This window comes from Bubalus kerabau, chromosome 10 (assembly GCF_029407905.1).
Source record: "Bubalus kerabau isolate K-KA32 ecotype Philippines breed swamp buffalo chromosome 10, PCC_UOA_SB_1v2, whole genome shotgun sequence".
NCBI classification, from domain to species: Eukaryota; Metazoa; Chordata; class Mammalia; order Artiodactyla; family Bovidae; genus Bubalus; species Bubalus kerabau.
The window spans coordinates 64,494,944-64,514,670 of record NC_073633.1 but is presented as its reverse complement, the minus strand read 5'-3'; the positions used below and the strand labels follow the sequence as shown (position 1 = coordinate 64,514,670).

The following is a 19,727-nucleotide window of genomic DNA, read 5'->3' as shown; positions in this document are numbered from 1 at the left end:
AAATTTATTTTATTGAAGTATAATCGATTTACAACACTGAGTTAATTTCTACTGTACAGTAAAGTGATTCAGTTCTACATATATACATTTTTTTCATTATGATTTATTCAAGGATATTGAATATAGCTCCCTGTGCTATACAAGAAGACTTTGTGGTCTATCCTGTATATAGTAGTTTGCATCTGCTAATTACAAACTCCCAATCCTTTCGTCCTCGACACCCCTTCTGCTAAGCAAATCTATTCTCTATGTCTGTGAGTCTGTTTCTGTGTCATAGACAAATTCATTTTTGTCATATTTTAGATTCCACATGTAAGTGATATTGTATGGTATCTGTCTTTCTCTTTTTGACTTACTTAGTATAATCTCTAGGTCCACCCATGTTAATACAAATGGCATTGTTTCACTCTATCATGGCTGAGTACTGTTCTGTTGTTTATATGTACCACATCTTCTTTATCCATTCATCTGTGAATGAACATTTAGGCTGCTTCCATGTCTTGGCTACTGTAAATAGTGCGGCTATGAATATTGGGTTGCATGTATCTTTTTGAATCATAGTTTTCTCTGGATATATGCCCAGGAGTGGGATTGCAGGATCATATAGCAACTCTATTTTTAGTTTTTTTGAGGAATCTCCATGCTGTTTTCCCTAGTGGTTGCACCAATTTACATTCCTAACAACAGTGTAGGAGGGTTCCCCTTTCTCCACATCCCCTCCAGTACTTGCTATTTGTAGACTTTTTAATGATGGACATTCTGACTGGGGTAAAGAGGTACCTCACTGTAGTTCTGATTGGCAGTTCTCTAATAATTAGCAATGTTGAACATCTTTTCATGTGATTGTATGTAGCCCACATGTATTCTTTGGAGAAATGTTTATTTAGCTCTTCTGCCCATTTTTCAATTGGGTTATTTGTTTTGATGTTTCTGAGCTGCATGAGCTATTTGTTTATTTTGGAAATTAAACCTCTGCAGGTCATTTAGGTTGCAAATACTTTTCCCCAGTCCATAGGTTCATCTCTTCATTTTGTTCATGGTTTCCTTTGCTGTGCAAAAGCTTGTCAGTTTGTCAGATCCCATTTGTCTATTTTTGCTTTTATTTCTATTGCCCTGGGAGACTGACCAAAGAAAACACTGGTAAAGTTTATGTCAGAGAATGTTTTGTCTATGTGCTCTTCATAAGAGAATTGAAGTATCATGTCTTATATTCAAGTCTTTAAGCCATAAAAATTTAAATTTTATATGTCAGATTTTCCATATTAATACATTCCTTTTATACAAAAGATGGTATTGTATGTATGTATGTAAAAATATGTATGATATTCAGCATTACTTTTATAATTACAAAAGCTAAGGGATTTTTAAAAAAGCTTAAAAGTATAAGAAAATACAAAGATGTCCAACTATGAGTAACATTTATTGCTACAGAGGGACTACAATCTTCCTATGATAGTAGAAAACTACTATTGACATAAGCAAAACTCACTGATAATGGGAATTACTAAGGCAAACACAAATTTTAGTGGAAGATTAGTATAAGCGAGGAAAGGATACCCACACAAAATTGTAGAATAGTTAGTACTGGTTATGGAACATGCAGTAAATTTCTTGAACAAGCTAATATACCCAAATAATTTAAGCATTTCCACTACATTTTAATAGTTTGGTAAAATTTCTCATAGAGATTATACAGCTTTGAAAATTCAGTTTATCAACAATAGACTCCATGTGTTTTTGGAAGTATAGGCCTGGGATAGAATGGAAGTTCACCATTTACTGGCTATGTTACAAGTCATGTAACCTGTTCTGGGCATCATCATTAGGTTGTTTGCGGGGGGTGGGGGAGTGGTGCATGGCTTGAGGGATCTTAGTTCCCCAACCAGGGACTGAACATGGGCCCTGGCAGTGAAAGCACCAAGTCCTGACCACTGGATGGCCAGGGAATTCCCTCTTCAGCTCTGATATGACAAAAATGTCCACATCTCACAGAGCTGTCACAATGATTAAGTTAGATCGTGCAACTGTTAACACATATTAAGCTCATAATAAACGGTAACGGTTATTATTAATAATATATCTAGCACCTTGCCATGTACTGGTACCATGCAGGAGAAATACAAGATGATTAGCGGTTGCTTAGGGCTTGGTAGAAGGTTGAGAATGGGAGTGATAGCTACAGAATATGAAGTTTCTTTCTTTCTTCCCTTTTTTAAAATGGACTTTATTTTTCAGATCACTTTTAGGGTCACAGCAAAACTGGGCAGAAGTATGGTATTCCTACATCTTTCCTTACCACACAAACTCATAGCCTCCCTCCAACCTCTGTTATTAACATTTGTTACCATCTATGAATCTACACTGACAATTTGTTACCACCCAAAGTCCATAGTTTACAGTCTCCCCTGGTGTTTTATATTCTACTGGTTTTGACAAATATATAATGACAAATATCCAGCATTACAGTATCACATGGAAAAAGACACAGTTTCACTGTCCTAAAAATGCTCTGTGCTCTACCTTTTTGGTTTCTTTTTGAGGTGATGTCAATGTTTTAATATTGACTGTAGTAATGGTTTTTCATAGTAAAGCTATGGTTTTTCTAAGTAGTCATGTATGGATGTGAGAGTTGGACTATAAAAAGCTTTGCGCTGAAGAATTGATGCTTTTGAACTGTGGTTTTGGAGAAGACTCTTGACAGTCCCTGGGACTGCAAGGAAATCCAACCAGTCCATCCTAAAGGAAATCAGTCCTGAATATTCATTGGAAGGACTAATGCTGAAGCTGAAACTCCAATACTTTGGCCACCTGATGTGAAGAACTGACTCATTGGAAAAGACCCTGATGCTGGGAAAGATTGAAAGTGGGAGGAGAAGGAGACAACATAGGATGAGACGGTTGGATGGCATCACCAACGTGATGGACATGAGTTTGAGTAAGCTCTGGGAGTTGGTGATGGACAGGAAAGCCTGGTGTGCTGCCAAGGAGTTGCAGAGTCGGACATAACTGGGCGACTGAACTGAACTGGTGTTTTATATTCTGTAAGTTTTGACAAATATATAATGACATGCATCCACCATTACAGTATCACATGGAAAAAGAAACAGTTTCACTATCTTAAAAATCCTCTGTGCTCTACCTATTTGGTTTCTTTTGGAGGTGATGTCAATGTTTTAACATTGACTGTAGTAATGGTTCCACCTATCTGTAAATATATTAAAAGCCACTGAATTGCTCACTTTAAGTGGGTGAATTTTATGGTATATAAATTATATCTCAATAAAGCTGCCCCTCCTCCCAAGAAACACTAAGTAAGCAATTATAGTCTTGTTGGGAAGATTAAAAACAAACCTGAAACAGATAATCACAAACAGAATATGATTAAAGACAGAGTCTCTAGTAAAAGCTTTAGTAGTTCTTAGGCTATTGGAAGGGCTTCACTGGTGGCTCAAATGGTAAAGAATCCACCTGTAACGCAGGAGACTTAGTTTCAGCTCCCGGGTTGGGAAGATCTCCTGGGGAAAGGAATGGCTACCCACTCCAGTATTCTTGCCTGGAGAATTTCTATGGACAGAGGAACCTGGTGGGCTATAGCCCATGGTGTTGCAGAGTCAGACACAACCGAGTGACTAACACTTTCACTTTTCACTTCAGGGTGCTAGAAATGCAAATTCTTGGACCTTATTCCAGATCTATTCAATCAGAAACAATGAAAAGTTTACTTTTAATAAGCCCTTATGGAAATTTTGAAGCTTGTTAAAGTTTGAATACCACAGCTGCATGGAGAAGGAAATGGCAACCCATTCCACTATTCTTGCCTGGACAGAGGAGCCTGGTGGGTTACACAGTCCAGAGGGTCGCAAAAAGAGTCAAAGATACAACTTAGTGACTAAACAACAACAATTACAAAACCAAAGCCATATGGATGGTGCTTCTCAAGATTTAATGTGCATACAAATTATTTAGTTATCATATTAAAATGCAGATTCTGATTCAGTGGGTCTGGGTGGAATCTGAGATTCTGCATTTCTAACAAGCACCCAGGTGATCCTGCTGCTGCTGCTCTATGGACTCAACCTTGAGCAGCAAAAGCAATAAGGGAACAAGAGCGTAGTCATCCCTCAGTAACTGAGGGAGATTGGTTCCAGGACAGACAACGAAATTCAGGTATGTTCATACCCCACAGATTTGCTTCCACACAAATTCAACCAACTGTAGATCACAAGCATAGTATACATATTGAAAAAAATCCAAGTATAAGCAGACGCACACAGTTCAAAATCACGCAGTTCAAGGGCCAACTGGCAGAAACCACATCACTGTGGGCCAAATACGTTGGGAAGCAGAGGCCTGAAACGAAGTGTCCCTTCAAACATTACAAATATCAAATCAGGTGAGATTTGTGGTCCACCCGTGCTAGTACTAGATCACCTGAGAAAGACTATGGTGGAAGGATACCTTCCTTTACATCTTGCCAGTTAAGAGACATGCTTCAAACATCTGAATCTTCCTTTGTAATCACTTGTGGGCTGGTCTTCTGTAACTTCATGCAACTCTTTAAAAAATGTTTATATTTTCAAGCGGTAATGAAAATATCCTCTTAGTAAAAAGCTTAGAATCAAGAGCTTGAAGAGATTTAGGGTAACAAAATCTAGTCCCTTTACTTCATAGCTCAAACAGGTCCAAAATGATCAAAATCAAGTGGTCTTGGGGGCCAGATTAGAACAGAGCTCTCTAAAACCCAGACCAGCCATCTTTCAACTCTGCTGTTCTTCAAGTTCCTTTATGCAGCTAGATCCCCCTCCAGCATTAATACTGGCCACATATATCTCTGCATTAGCTGTTAACTCCCTTTCTGCCATGATACTGGGAATGGGTCTCCTACCACTACTCAAATTTCTCTAATACCCAATTAGTTCCTCCCACACCCTAAATATCCCAAACTCAAACTTATCTTTTCCTTATTGCTGTTGTTCAGTCGCCTGGTCATGCATGACTCTTTGTGACCCCCACGGACTGCAGTACATCAGGTCTCCCTGTCCCTTGCCATCTCCCAAAGCTTGCCCAAGTTTATGTCTACTGCATCAATAATACTATACAGCCATCTCATCCTCTGATGCCCTCTTCTCTTTCTGCCCTTAATCTTTCCCAGCATTAGAGTCCTTTCCAATGAGTCAGTTCTTCGCATCAGGTAGCCAAAGTATTGGAGCTTCAGCTTTAGCATCAGTCCTTCCAAAGACTATTCAGGGTTGATCCCTTAGGATTGACTGGTTTCATCTCCTTGCTGTCCAAGGAACTTTCAGGAGTCTTCTCCAGCATCATAGTTTGAAGGTATCAATTCTTTGGTGCTCTGCTTTTTTTTTTACAGTCCAGCTCTCCTTACACTCTTCCAAGAAACCCCACTTCTAGGACTCTAGAGTTTCATGGAATTCCTTTCCCTATGGTAAGTGCTCCTAAATGCTCACCCCAAACCTTCCGTCTTAATGACAGTTCCTACAACCATTAGTAGTGGAGTCAAGTGTTCTTCATGGCCGTTGAATCAACAGTCTCACATCCATGTCTTTATATTCCGCATCTTGCTTGAGTTCACGTGCAAGGGAAGCAAGTTTACTAGACCACAGTGTGAACCAGTAAAGCAGTACTTCCTGTTTTTCTGATTAAAATGTATCTCACATAAAACTTCATGGGATGTCTGTTGTTCATGAACATTGCCAAATTTACTTTATCCAGATCACTTGACTTCAATCATATTCCATACCATCTTCTTTTCAAAACAATGTTTAGTTCTTGATTTTTAATGGGTTGCACTGGGTCTTTGTTGCTGCTTGTGGGTTTTCTCTAGTGAGTGGGGGCTACTCTTCCTTGCAGTGCTCGGGCTTCTCATCGCAGTGGCTTCGCCTGTTGTGGAGCATAGGCTCTAGGGGCGTGGGCTCAGTAGTTATGGCTTGCAGGATTTGCAGCACTGGCCCAGTAGTTGTGGTGCACAGGCTCAGCTGCTCCATGGCATGTGGGATCTTTCTGGACCAGGGATCGAACCCATGTCTCCTGCATTGGCAGGTGGATTCTTAACCACTAGACCACCAGGGAAGACCAAGTCTATCTTAATGTTATAGTTGCCTATTTTGACCATTTTTTTCCTAAATAACTTTTACTATGACAAGTGTCAAATGATTACTGAAAGTCTGCAAAAATAACCCAACTGTAATGGAGTACACTATACTCACATCTTGCAGGTACATGATCTCCCCATTTTCCCAGACCAATCAGACCTTAAACAAAAGGACATATAAAAAGAGCTGTACTTCATCTGTGTTTTTACACTGAGTCGGCCTTGTGCTGACCTTCATGTCCCTGTCTCTTGAGGCTACATCCTTGCTTTATACTCCAATCTCTTGATAGTCCCAAGCACAGGCGTTTGTATTCCTGGCCTCTGTTCACAAGGTCTCCTGATGCTGACTCACCAGCCCAATACTAATCTAGGAAACAGGCTCTTCTATTCCTGTCCAAGCTAACAGCACAGTTCGAGGATTCTTCTTTGACTGCATTTCAGAGTTTGGTTTGCCTTCTATCTTTCTCCTTCAAAAGGTATCTAGCAGCATTGGACATACTTTCCAAATTTAAGTCTTCACACGTTTCTTTCAAAATAACAATTCTCTAGCTAAAAATTTATCTAACATACACACCACCATGAATCCATGCCATCTTGTCGGTTTGCCGATTGGTCCATTTTCACTTGATCAAGATCAAGCTCTGAAAAATACAGTGTTAACTTTTACTCTTGTATATATTTAATTCCCTTAAAAAGCCTATGAACAAAGCTAGTGGAGGTGATGGAAATCCAGCTGAACTATTTCAAATCCTAAAAGATGATGTTAAAAGTGCTGCACTCAACATGCCAGCAAATTTGGAAAACTCAGCAGTGGCCACAGGACTGGAAAAGGTCAGTTTTCATTTCAATCTCAAAGAAGGGCAAGTCACAGAATATTCAAACTACTGCAAAAAGTGCACTCATTTCACATGCTAGCAAGGTAATGCTCAAAATCCTTTAAGCTAGGCTTCAACGGTATGTGAACCGAGAACTTCCAGATGTACAAATTGGATTTAGAAAAGGCAGAGGAACCAGAGATCAAATTTCCAACATCCACTGGATCATAGAAAAAGCAAGGGAATTCCAGAAAAACATCTGCTTCAATGACTATGATAAAGCCTTTGACTCTGTGGATCACAAAAAACTGGAAAATCCTTCAAGAGATGGGAATACCAGACCACTTTATCTGCCTCCTGAGAAACTTGTATGCAGGTTGAAAAGCAACAGTTTAGGACCAGGTATGGAACAACGGACTGGTTCCAAATTGGGAAAGGAGTATGTCAAGGCTGTACTCCTTGTCTTGGCCTGCTCCTAAGACCTGCTAGATCAGAATTTGATTTTAATAGAACATTAAATTCAGGAAGCACTGATCTATAATAAAGGATAAGAAATTGCTGCCCAGATTAGAGCATAATCTCTAGGCAAAAAGAATCATGCTTGACTAATCTGCTTGTCACCCTGCTTATTTAACTTATATGTAAAATACATCATGTGAAATGCCAGGCTGGATGAAGCACAAGTTGGAATCATTGCTGGAAGAAATATCATCAGATATGCAGATGATACCACTCTAATGGTAGAAACCAAAGAGGAACTAAAGAGCCTCTTGATGAGAGTTAAAGAGCAGAGTGAAAAAGCTGACTTAAAACTCAACATTCAGAAAATGAAGATCATGGCAACCAGTCCCATCACTTCATGGCAAGTAGATGGGGCAAAGGTGGAAACAGTGACAGCTTTTATTTTCTTGGGCTCCAAAATCAATGGGGACAGAGACTGCAGCCAAGAAATTAAAGACACTTGCTCTTTGGAAGAAAAGCTATGACAAACATAGACAACATATTAAAAAGCAAAGATGTCACTTTGCAAAGTTCCGTATAGTCAAAACTATGGTTTTCCAGTAGTCATGTACGGATGTTGAGAGTTGAATCATAAGGCAGGCTAAGTGCTAAAGAACTGATGCTTTTGAACTGTGGTGCTGGAGAAGATTCTTGAGAGTCTCTTGGACAGGAAGGAAATCTAAACAGTCAATCCTAAAGGAAATAAACCCTGAATATTCATTGGAAGGACTGATGCTGAAGCTGAAGCTCCAATACTTTGGCCACCTGATGTGAAGAACAGACTCATTAGAAAAGATCCTTTTGCTGGGAAAGATTGAAGGAAAGAGGAGAAGGGGACAACAAAGAATGAGATGGGTGGATGGCACCACTGACACAGTACACATGAATTTGAGCAAACTCTGGAAGATAATGAAGGACAGGGAAGCCTGGCATGTTGCAGTCCACGGGGTCACAAAGTGTTAGACACAATTTAGGGACTGAACAATAACAACATATAGCCTTAACAGATTAGTCAAGCATGATTCTTTTTGCCTAGAGATTATGCTCTAATCTGGGCAGCAATTTCTTATCCTTTATTATAGATCAGTGCTTCCTGAATTTAATGTTCTATTAAAATCAAATTCTGATCCAGCAGGTCTTAGGAGGAGGCCATGACTATGCATTTCTAACAAGCTTCCAAGTGATGCTCTGATGTTGTCTACAGAGTATGTGGTTACAGATCTCATCGTGTACAGCAGTGAAACTTACCAGGTTTCCAGATGTTACTGAGGTCCTCCCAGGAATTTTCTTAAGAGGTCAAAGTCTCACTATAACTGCAGTATGCTGGTAAAGTCAATGCTCATGTTTTGGCCAGCAGTTCCACCATTTCATCCACAAGTTCACTCAAAAATTTTATCCATGTGTATAATTGGGTCCCAACTCCCCCACCCATCTCCACAGTCTGTCAATTAAACCTGTTGCACATTATTTGCATTGCTATCCATTAGACATACTTAATCCTCTGGTTTGAAAGAACAATGTGTAAATGTAACTAACTCTCACATTAACTCCCCCTGCGATCTTTCTTCATAAAATCTACAAATTAAACTATTCCTCTAATTTTAAATACTGCATATGAGGGCTGGAGTTTGGAGCAAGTTTTGCTAACAAAATTTATTTAAAATGAGAACTAGCAATTAAAAAAAAAAACCTTTATTTCTAAATGAAAAGATTAAAAGTTACAATGTAATCATTGAATGTTAAATGCTCAGGAATAATAGTCATCCGCACATTACCCTTATATCAGACCAATGTAGAAGGTATCATTTTCTTAACAAACTTCTTTCTCTTTACACAGATTATGAGTTTCAGGTCAATAGCAATACAGTAAGAGTTGAAATGACCTCTACACGAAAGGCAGAATTGAGGTTATGTGTCTGAATGATAGATGTTCCAAAGTCAGATCTAAGTAATTTTCAAACTCACTATTATGCCTCTTTCCTCCCTAATAAATTCTATCATCAATCTTATATTCTTTCTACTACTTCCAGGATTCAAGGTTTATGGAAATGATGCACTGAAATCGAGTAGACCAAGATCCTCAGAGATGATGTGAAATCTTAATTACTTAATCAGCGGCTCAATGGAAGCTTGGGCACCCAACAGAGATTTACAGAGAATCAGAAGAGTCTCTGTGCCACCATGGGGAAAGCAGATTCCCAGAATCATTCCTTAGACTTGGAGAATCTGGGGATATGTAACAGGCTAAGATATACTAGGGGGCAGGGAAGTAACAAGGTAACCGTTTCATCCATTCAATACTCTGCAGTCTATGAGGTGCTATGGGAGACAGCAGAGGATCAGTCAGGTAAAATTTCTCCTTCATGAGGCTTATATCCTATTTGTTACCTAGATCCAGACTTCTCCTTGGTTTTCCTTAAGTAATCTTACTACTTAACTATTATAGAATTTGTGATTTATACTAGAATTCATAAACTCAAATGCCTAAAAGGCCAGCCATAAATCAAGTTGATTTAAGTCCACAGGACATGGTAATGTTTGGCAATTTCTGGCCTAAAGGTAATCATTTTTTTTTTTTTTTTTTTTAGTATTTTGGGGTAAGTGTCCATACCGGAAGGCTTTATGGTCTAGATTTCTATATACAGATTGAACTGCAGGTAAATTTTTAATAAAATTTAAATGTAATCATAAAAAATGATTACACACATAATAAACATGACTTCTCCTATCTTCAGACCTTTTTTGTGAAAATAAATTCACAAATTTATCCAATCAGTCCTGTGATCTACTTTTGATAAATAAACAAACAAAACAAAAAACAAATTTTTTAGTAGAAAAATATACAAAGATGTCTAGAAAGTCCGGGTTCTAGTCCTCTTTTTGATGACTTTCTATATGGTCTAGGACAAACTGTAATCTTCCAGAAACTCCTCTCAGGATTATTTTGAGATGCTAAGGAAATGTATGTGTAGGTGCTATATTCTTGAAAGGCAGGGACAGTGAGCTTCCTGGTGTCTTTTCTCATTAAGGGCACCAACTCCATCACAAGAAACCCACACTCTGACCTCACCTAAACCTAATTATCTCCCAAAGGCCCCATCTCCAAATACTATCAACATTGGGTGTTGGTGCTTCAACATATGAATTTTGGGAGGACACAATTCAGTTCACTACAGCAGCTAAGCATGTCTCTGATAGGTTGGATAGGAGAACACAACTACTTTCCTCAGGAAGTTGACAGAGAAGGGATTAAAGAAGATTCTTTGAGTTAGTATAGTATATCAAAGGAAGGAAGATTACAGCAAGAGAGTTTTCTGCTGGAGATCCTGAGGATCACTTCAGGAAGGAGACAGATGGGCCCCGGCTGAATAGTTTCTCCCCTGTGGACAGAAACTCCATAAAATCATGATGACTGAGGAGCAACTACCTAGATAAGAGTTAAAGATCCCATATTCTGCTTTCTTGAAGTCAAGGAGACTTCTGTGACTACACATGTGCAGAAAGGCTCTTTGGAGGTCAAAAAGGGAGGGGCCACTACCTCATTTTAAGTGATGTCAACTACCTATAGGCCTCTTGGCTAGAATCCAGCTTGGCTAAGAGACGCACATGGACACATGGGAGGACCCTGAGATATACCAAATACAGACTCAGAACCAGGAAAAGCAAGATAATTAGCCAAAGGAAACCCAGAAGAAATGCCCCATAAAAGTGCTTCAAACCACCAGGAGGGCCTGACTCTCTGAGCCCGCCCACGTAACTACGTACCCTTTTCCTCCTAGTAAACACTTCACTTGTTTCACCACTTTCCGTTTCTATGTGGAAATTCATCTGTACACAGCTGACAGGACAGGGCCTTGCCACTGGCCACTGGCTCTGGTGGTCTAGTGGTAGGGACTCTCTCTAGTGCTGGTCTAGCAGCAGCACTCTCTGCTGCCCAACCTCCATCTCTGGCCAGGAATGGAGATCCTGCCTCAAGTCACTTCAGGCTGAGACCACCCAAGATCAATACGACACTTCAAATTATTTGAAGTAATGAAAACATGAATAGAACTTTTATAAAACACTATGAGAAAGACTCAGGATTCTTCAGAGAACTTTGAAACAATTTTAGAAAACAGATCCAGGCTACATTTCATTCATTCTCTTTGAAACAGAACTTTGAGACAGTCAGGGCTAGCGGTGGAAGTTGGACTGAGGAAAGATAAATGTACTATGGAATTATGGCAAAGACAAGAGAGAATTAACCACCTGAGAGGCACTCTTCGTGTCTAGACTCAAATGTTTAACGGGTTTAGAAGTCGTTAAAACAGCCAGACGTGCTATAGCTTGAGCAAGACACACAGTAAGGTCATTCAGATGTTAAAGGGCCTTTCCAGTACTAAACCCTCTGCCTCTTCTACAAAGATATAACACTTTCTGGAGATTAAGTGCTGCTTCTAGAAGAGGATGATGACCCTGTTCTAACATGACCAAGAGAAAAGAGGCCCCATTGGGCCAGCTTCAAAAGCCCAGAAAGAAGAAATGAAATGATTAAGTTGGCATCATTCATTCAATGAACTCAAGAGAGGCCAACAGAGCTGTAAAAGTAGGGAAGAGGAGTAAACAAAGGCGTCAGGGAGAAAATGGTTAAAATAACAACAGCAACCATAAAAGTTAAAGTAGAGAAGAAAAGGAACTAGGTATCCAGCAAACAGAGACAGCTCCCTGCTGAGAAAAAGGATGTGAGATTTATTTGAGTTCCTCAGAAAAGGAAAGGAACAAGAGATCATTTCAGGAAATTAAAGGAAGAAAGAGTGAAGAAGAAAACAAATCCACTGAGAAATCAATAAGAAACAGAAAATCAATACTATTAGTTGCAGATCTAAAACAGATCTTTTCAACTTAAAAACGTATTGTCAGGTTTCTTACAGTTACCAGCACAGCTCCTTGCATATAAGAGGTGTACGCTATTTGTGGAGTGAAAGAATGTTATGAGGTCCCCATAACAACCCTGCAACCAGGGAGTACTGAACTCAAAGATTAATATACTGAAATATGACAAAATACATACATGTAATATGAAAAGAATAACATCTAGAATATGGGAGAGACAAACTAGCTACAATTTAGAACTGGGACAAACTTTTAGACTTGTGAAGCACTTGAAATTAAATGAAAAGTTTGTTTACATTTTTCCTGTGAGAGGCATTCGAGCTTTTAATAAGAATTTCTATGTGAGTTCAGTAAGAATTTTAGGGAGGGGGTTTCAGGATGGGGGCAACACCTGTATACCTGTGGCTGGTTCATGTTGATGTATGGCAAAAACCATCACAATATTGTAAAGTAATTATTTTACTAAAATAAATTAATTAAAAAAGAATTTCAGTGTGAGTTTATGAGCAACTGATGTACTTATTATTATTCATTTGCATTCAGAAAGGATAGGTGGGAATTTATACACAGGTATATATTCTTACAATTAGCTTAAGAAGTTCGAATAAAAATGAGTGCAAAACCACTAAAAAATTTCATACCTACGTTATAATTTTATGTGTATATACATACTATTTGAATTAATCTGGACACGTCTAATTACAAAGTAAACAACATCTCAAAGATTCAGACCAACACTACTACTTTGTTATTCTCTTTATATCCTGCTCCTCACATGCCATCCCTAACAATTTTTAGATACATTCCCTCATTCATGTTCCTAATACCGTCTGCTGCTGCTGCTGCTAAGTCACTTCAGTCGTGTCCGACTCTGTGCGACCCCATAGACGGCAGCCCACCAGGCTCCCCCGTCCCTGGGATTCTCCAGGCAAGAACACTGGAGTGGGTTGCCATTTCCTTCTCCAATGCATGAAAGTGAAAAGTGAAAGTGAAGCCGCTCAGTCGTGTCCAACCCTTAGCGACCCCATGGACTGCAGCCTACCAGGCTCCTCTGTCCATAGGATTTTCCAGGCAGGAGTACTGGAGTGGGGGTGCCATTGCCTTCTCCAGTTATGAAAACACCAAGGACACTTCGGGCTCTAATCTGGCTTTTCACTTTCACACTGAATACGTTCACTAGTAGTAATTCTTTAAACTGGAGAGTAAGCAAAATATACTATTTCAGAAAAGTTACATATTCTAATGGAAAGAACTAGACAGACATACACCACAGCAATTCTATATAAAGCTCATAAAAGCTTCCAACTTAAAACTCCCTGCGGGAAGTCTACAAGAAACAATAACTGAAACAGACAACACCGGTGCCCTGCCCAACCACTTACTGAAGCTCCAACTACTTGGTGTTTAATTTTAAGAGATTATTACGTTTCTCTAATTATGAAAACAAACTTGAGGACACATATTTGTTATTATGACTTAACTGGCTCTCCTTGCCTTTAAACTAGGCAGAGAACTGAAAACCACTAAAAGAATTACTCCGGTGTGTTCCTTAAAAAAATTATTTTGAATTATTATATTACCAAAAAACCCCAGAATGAAATCAAATGAACCCTAAGAAGAAGCAGAAACACAGAAGGGGGGGCGGGGGAATCTGTTTAAGAGCAACTAAACTAAAGCGCAGTCTTTGAACCGCTAAACATCCAGGGATCAGGTACACTATTTTTCCTTCTTTCAGAGTTAGGGCTTGAGGCGGAGCGGGGTCGGGGGCGGGGGGTGGCGGTGTGTAAAGGTTAAACAGCTGTAAGAAAGGCTGGACAATAAAATCAGAGGTCAATTAAAAATAGCCTGGAACGGTGAAAACCTATAGAGAAGCATCAAGGTCAAAATAGTATTAGGGGTTGGGCAGATGGCTTTCTCTGGGATAGGTACTGGGAGCTCTCAAACGACGCGAATGGGGGCTGGAAGGAGAGGGAGTAGCGAGTAAGTCAGGGGAAGAAAAAGAAACCCGCGGCAGGCCACGTAAGAGACGGAGAAGGGAGGCCGACCCGGAGCAGGGACCGGGTTGAGGGAGGTTTGGAGGAGGAGGAGGAAGAAGAGGAGGGCGAGGGGGAAGGGGAGGGGGAGAGGGAGGGGGCCCGGCCCCGCCCCGGGGAGGCCCGAGAACCCTCCCGCCCCCCTTACCAGAGGGAGCAGGAAACACCAGAGCAGGGCGGCCACAGCGGGGGGCAGCGGCGACTGCCGACCCATCGAACTGACGGGTAGGCGCCGGGCGGCGCGTCGAGGCTCAGCGGGGCAGGCTCCGGATCCCGTCGCGGCGCTGCCTCGGTGGCCGGGCGGGACAGGGTAGGACCGCGGACCTTGAGTGGGGCCGCCGCGGCTGCTGGAGCCGCCGCTGCAGCGCCGACTTCCTCTTCCGGCCCCGCCCGGAGGACGCGGAAACCCCCACGGGCCATGTGGAGTTCGGGGCGGCGCGCGCCTCCAGCCAGGCTCTCGGAGCTTCCCGACGCTGGCGGGCACAAGCGGAGTGTCTGGGCGTGTTTCTATCCAGCTGCCTGACCTGAACTGTCCCCAAGTCCGGGCAGGCGAAGGGACTTTTTCAAGGCCTTCTTCCTTGAAGCTGCGGAGCGTCTGTTCTGTTCCCCAGTAACTACCCAGGTGTTCGAGCCAGAATCCTACATGTTCTGAGTCTTAATTTATCAGCTCTTCAGCAGTCCTAGGCACTCTTATGCTGTGTCCCAAATCGGGTCAGTTCATTTCAGTTCAGTCGCTCAGTCGTGTCCGACTCTTTGCGACCCCGTGAATCACAGCACGCCAGGCCTCCCTGTCCATCACCAACTCCCGAGTTCACTCAAACTCAAGTCCATCGAGTCGGTGATGCCATCCAGCCATCTCATCCTCTGTCGTCCCCTTCTCCTCCTGCCCCCAATCCCTCCTAGCATCACAGTCTTTTCCAGTGAGTCAACTCTTCACATGAGGTGGCCAAAGTATTGGAGTTTCAGCTTCAGCATCAGTCCTTCCAATGAACACCCAGGACTGATCTCCTTTAGGACGGACTTGTTGGATCCCCTTGCAGTCCAAGGGACTCTCAAGAGTCTTCTCCAATACCACAGTTCAAAAGCATCAATTCTTTGGCGCTCAGCTTTCTTCACAGTCCAACTCTCACATCCATACATGACCACTGGAAAAACCATAGCCTTGACTAGACGGACCTTTGTTGGCAAAGTAATGTCTCTGCTTTTGAATATGCTATCTAGGTTGGTCATAACTTTTCTTCCAAGGAGTAAGCGTCTTTTAATTTCATGGCTGCAATAAAATCAGGTCACCTTCTCCCAAATCGCTGTGATCTAGGCCACTGATGTTTCTCTCCTCCAAACTGTTTTCAGTTTGCAGTCTCCACAGACCATTATCCACCCAGCTGTCCTGGAGAGATCTTTTTGAAAATGTAAATCAGATCATGTCACTCCTAACCACACTTGGAACAAAATAAAAACTTTACTCTGGACGACGTTTATGTAACATCATCCCTGCCTTCTTCTGTGACCCCATCTTCATGATTTTTCCCATGCTTGCTTTAAGCCACGTGGGCCCCCTTTATTTCTTCTGGTCTTTGTACTGGTAGTTCTCCCAGCTGGAATGCTCTTCTCTCTGAATACTCAGCACTCTGGCATTCACTTAGCAGCTTAAATGTCATTTTCTCAGAGGGAACTTCTTGACATAATCTAAAGTAACCACCCAGTCACTGTCATATCGCATGAATTATTTAAATTCTCTGCATAGCATTTTTCACTCTTGCATTCTCTTATTTACCTCTTTATTTATTTATGATACTGATTCCCATTTGACAGAAAGGAGTATCTTTGTTTTGTTCACTCCTCTATCCCTTACAACATTTGGCATAAAGTTGGTCCTCAGATATTTGTTGGATGAATATTCAATACCAAACACTGAATACAATCCTGTCCCTGCCATCCCACAGCTCAGGGTTTAGGGAAGGACAGAGATGTGTGAGCAAATAGTCCAAGGTGACTAATGACTCTTTTGTTTGCAGAAGATGCTATGGGAGTATCAAAGGAACACTTAAAGGGGTGCCAGGAAAAATTTCAACTTAAGCTGAGTCTAGAAGGCTGAGTTAATTTTAGCCAGGCAATGGGTAGGGGAAGGGGGAGACTTCCAGGAAGAGTGAACCATTAGTGTCAAAGCCAAAGGTGACATTGGAGGAACTGCAAAACTCAGGCTTGGCTGAAGTTATGGGTGATGATAGATGAAGTGAGAGAAGAGGGCAGAGGCCAAATCACAACTAGATGGGAGAATCCTGCTTGGAATTTTAGGCTTCAGCTAGTTGGTGGTGAAAAGTGCAGTGATGGACTATTTCTGTTTAAAAGCTCACTGTGGTGGCAGGCAGAGTGGCAGATGGATTGAAACAGGGCAATAGTAGAAGCCAGGAGAACTGTTAGACAACAGAGGAGCCTGGCAGGCTACAGTGCATGGGGTCATAAGAGTCGGACACAACTTAGCAACTAAACCACCACCACCACCACCACCACCACCACCACCAGTAACCTAACCCAGGCAGGGGTAGTGAGGGCCTGAACTGAGACAGAAGTGGCAGAAGAAATGAAAAGGAGAGGGAGGTGGTGGATCCAAAGACTCAAGGCAGGATTTGGTGTAACTGAGGGGACATGGGAGATGAGGAGAGGGATGGTTCTCAGGACCCTGCCCTGGGTCTTTTATTGAGATGATCATCACAAGAGATGGAAGAGACTGGGGATGGGAGAGGAGGAAGAAATAATTTTGAACTTGAGTTTGAAATGTTTGTAGGACATTCTATTGCAAATATCTGTAGGTTAATGGCTAAGTCTGAGACTTAGTGGCACAATGAGGCCAGAACTCAGGTCTCCTGTCTGTCAGAGTCTCTTCACATTTTCTAGCTGCCTAGGGCAAGTCAGATTTCCCTTTTGCAAAATGACTGTGATTAGATGACTTCATCTCTAAATATTCCATTCTGCCTATAATGGCCCTTTGCCTGTGAATCTCCAGGATGGCTCCTGAGGCTCTCTGAAAATCTCTGGTTTTCCTGCCTGGAAACTCCTGTCCTGGAGTTACGCCGTTTTTCTTTCCTCTCAGTTGGGGAAAATGTTGTACCTGCATTCAAAGAACCTGTGGTATAGGCTAGTGCTTGTGCAGTCTCTCTTTACCTGCTTTAGATGTTTTCAGCTGAAAGATATGGACGGTAAAACCTGTTCTGACTGTCTCATATGAGGATTGTAAAAATTATAGGATTTGTCATTTGAGTGTAATTACTCCATTTTTTTAAAACAAAAAAGTAGGGAGAGGAGGAGAAAAAAATAGGAGGCTGCGCTATTGCAGTGTTAGCACTGCTTGTCATAATTCTTCTGCCAGAATTTTTTCTCATTGGTCAAAGCCCCTGTGCATGATGAAGGAAAATGGAAGGGTTAATGGAAATTTAAAAAGAGTTTAATAACTTTACTATTGGAATGACTGTTAAAGGATTTGCAGTATACCTCTGTTACACAGTTAACTACCTTGGAAGTGTCAGGTAGGATTAAAGTTATGCTGGTTAACTTTTAGTCAATATTTTTCTTCTCTAGATAAACTATGTATAAAAACTCATTATGGAAAACAAATATCATTAATTAAAGATTGTTTTAATTTCTAAATATATTGAATTAATGAAATTTTTTTCCCAATGATAAAAGACAGAATGCTATTGGTCGTCAGAATCTTTCTGTGTTCTAGGAAATGGACAGGAACTATAGGCCCCCTTTTACAAATGTGCTAGGTGAAGCAAAGGAGGAGGAGCTAACACTGTCTCCTACCCTAGTTCACTAGAGATCATTCATACAACCTGTAATTTCCTGGTACTGCCACAGTTTTTCTTACTCAGAGGACATCGATGAAATTTTGGTCATGAGCCCCAAAGACTTCCTTGGGCAATCTAGATCATTGCTATAGTATAGAGCAATGATTCTCAGGGCTTCCCTGTGGCTCAGATGGTAAAGAATCTCCCTGTAATGCAGGAGACCCGGGTTGGATCTCTGAGTCAGGAAGATCCCCTGGAGAAGGAAATGGCAATTCACTCCAGTATTCTTGCCTGGAGATTTCCATGGGGCCGCAAACAGTCTGACACAACTGAGCGACTAACACACACACAGTGATTCTCAATCTTGATTATTTTTATCAGAATTACACAGGAGAGCTTTAAAGGATACTGATGTCTGAGTCCCATGACTCCCCTTACCCCATGCAGATCTTATATTTAATTGGTCTGGATGTAGTCTGTGTATCATAATTTTTAAAACTCCTCAGGTGGTTCTAATATGAATATAAGGTTGAGAAGCTTTGGCTTATTCAGTGATTTTAAAACATGGCCTCTTGAACACTTGAAGCAGTATCAACTTGAACACAGTATCAACACTACCTGGGAACTGTGAGAAATGCAAATTCATCCAGACCTGCAGAATCAGAAACTCAGAGAAGTGCCCAGCAATGCGTGTTTTAATAAGCACCCTAAGCGATTCTGCTGCATGTTGAAGTTTGAGAACTTTTGGTTATAGAGCAACACCCCTTACAGCTGCCTGCATATTAGAATCAGATGTAAAATAAAAAAGCAAACCCTGTTCTCCAATACTAATCAAACTGAAAGAAAGAAATAGACACATCCACGATTATTGTTAAAGATTTCAACTCTTCTCTCTCAATAAATGAAAGAACGAGTAGGCAGAAAATCAGTAAATACAGAAGACTTGGTCAACATTATCAACCAACTTGACCTAACTGGCATTTATAGAACACTACACCCAACATATTCTTAATACATATGATTTTCAAGTCTACATGGGACCATTTGGTCATAAAACAAATCTCAATAAAGTTCCAAATAATCCAAATGTGTTCTTTGCCTACACAGAATTAGATTATAAATTAATAACAGAAAGATACCATGAAGATTATCAAATAATTAGAAAACAACCAGACTTTTCTAAATTACCCGTGAGCCAAAGGAGAAATCACAAGGAATTAAGAAAATATTTTGAACTAAAGGAAAATGTAAACATGACATGTCAAAAGTTGTGGGGTGCTTAAAAGAAATTTGTAGCACTTAGAATAGTATAAACATTTAAAATCAATAACCTAAACTTCTATTTTAATAAACTAGAAAAGAAGAGCAAATTAAATCCAAGGTGAGCAGAAGAAAGGAAATAAAGATACCTTAGCAGAAATCAACAAAATAGTAAACAAAGAAACAGACAAACAAAAAATGGGAGAATTAATGAAGCCAAAAGACCAGCTTTTTGAGAAAACTGATGAATTGAAAAAACTAAAATATGAAAGATCCAAATTATCAGGAATGATAAAAGGAATATTACTAATGATCTTAAAGACATTAAAAGGATAACATATGAATATTA

At 40.7% G+C, this 19,727-nt stretch overlaps 1 protein-coding gene across 2 annotated transcripts in view; it reads right to left on the bottom strand.

Annotated features, from left to right (window-relative positions):
- Nucleotides 1-14,748, bottom strand: part of SPPL2A (signal peptide peptidase like 2A) — a 53,959-nt gene extending 39,211 nt beyond the window's left edge. Inside the window, exon 1 of one of the 2 annotated variants that reach the window (XM_055537979.1) lies at nt 14,479-14,748. Coding sequence is in view for 1 of the 2 variants with exons in the window: in XM_055537978.1 (XP_055393953.1) it covers nt 14,479-14,544 (66 nt within the window). In the remaining variant the exon portion in view is untranslated. The remainder of the gene's footprint in view (nt 1-14,478) is intronic. The other variant, XM_055537978.1, reaches the window with a different exon arrangement.
- Nucleotides 14,749-19,727: the final 4,979 nt, after the last annotated feature.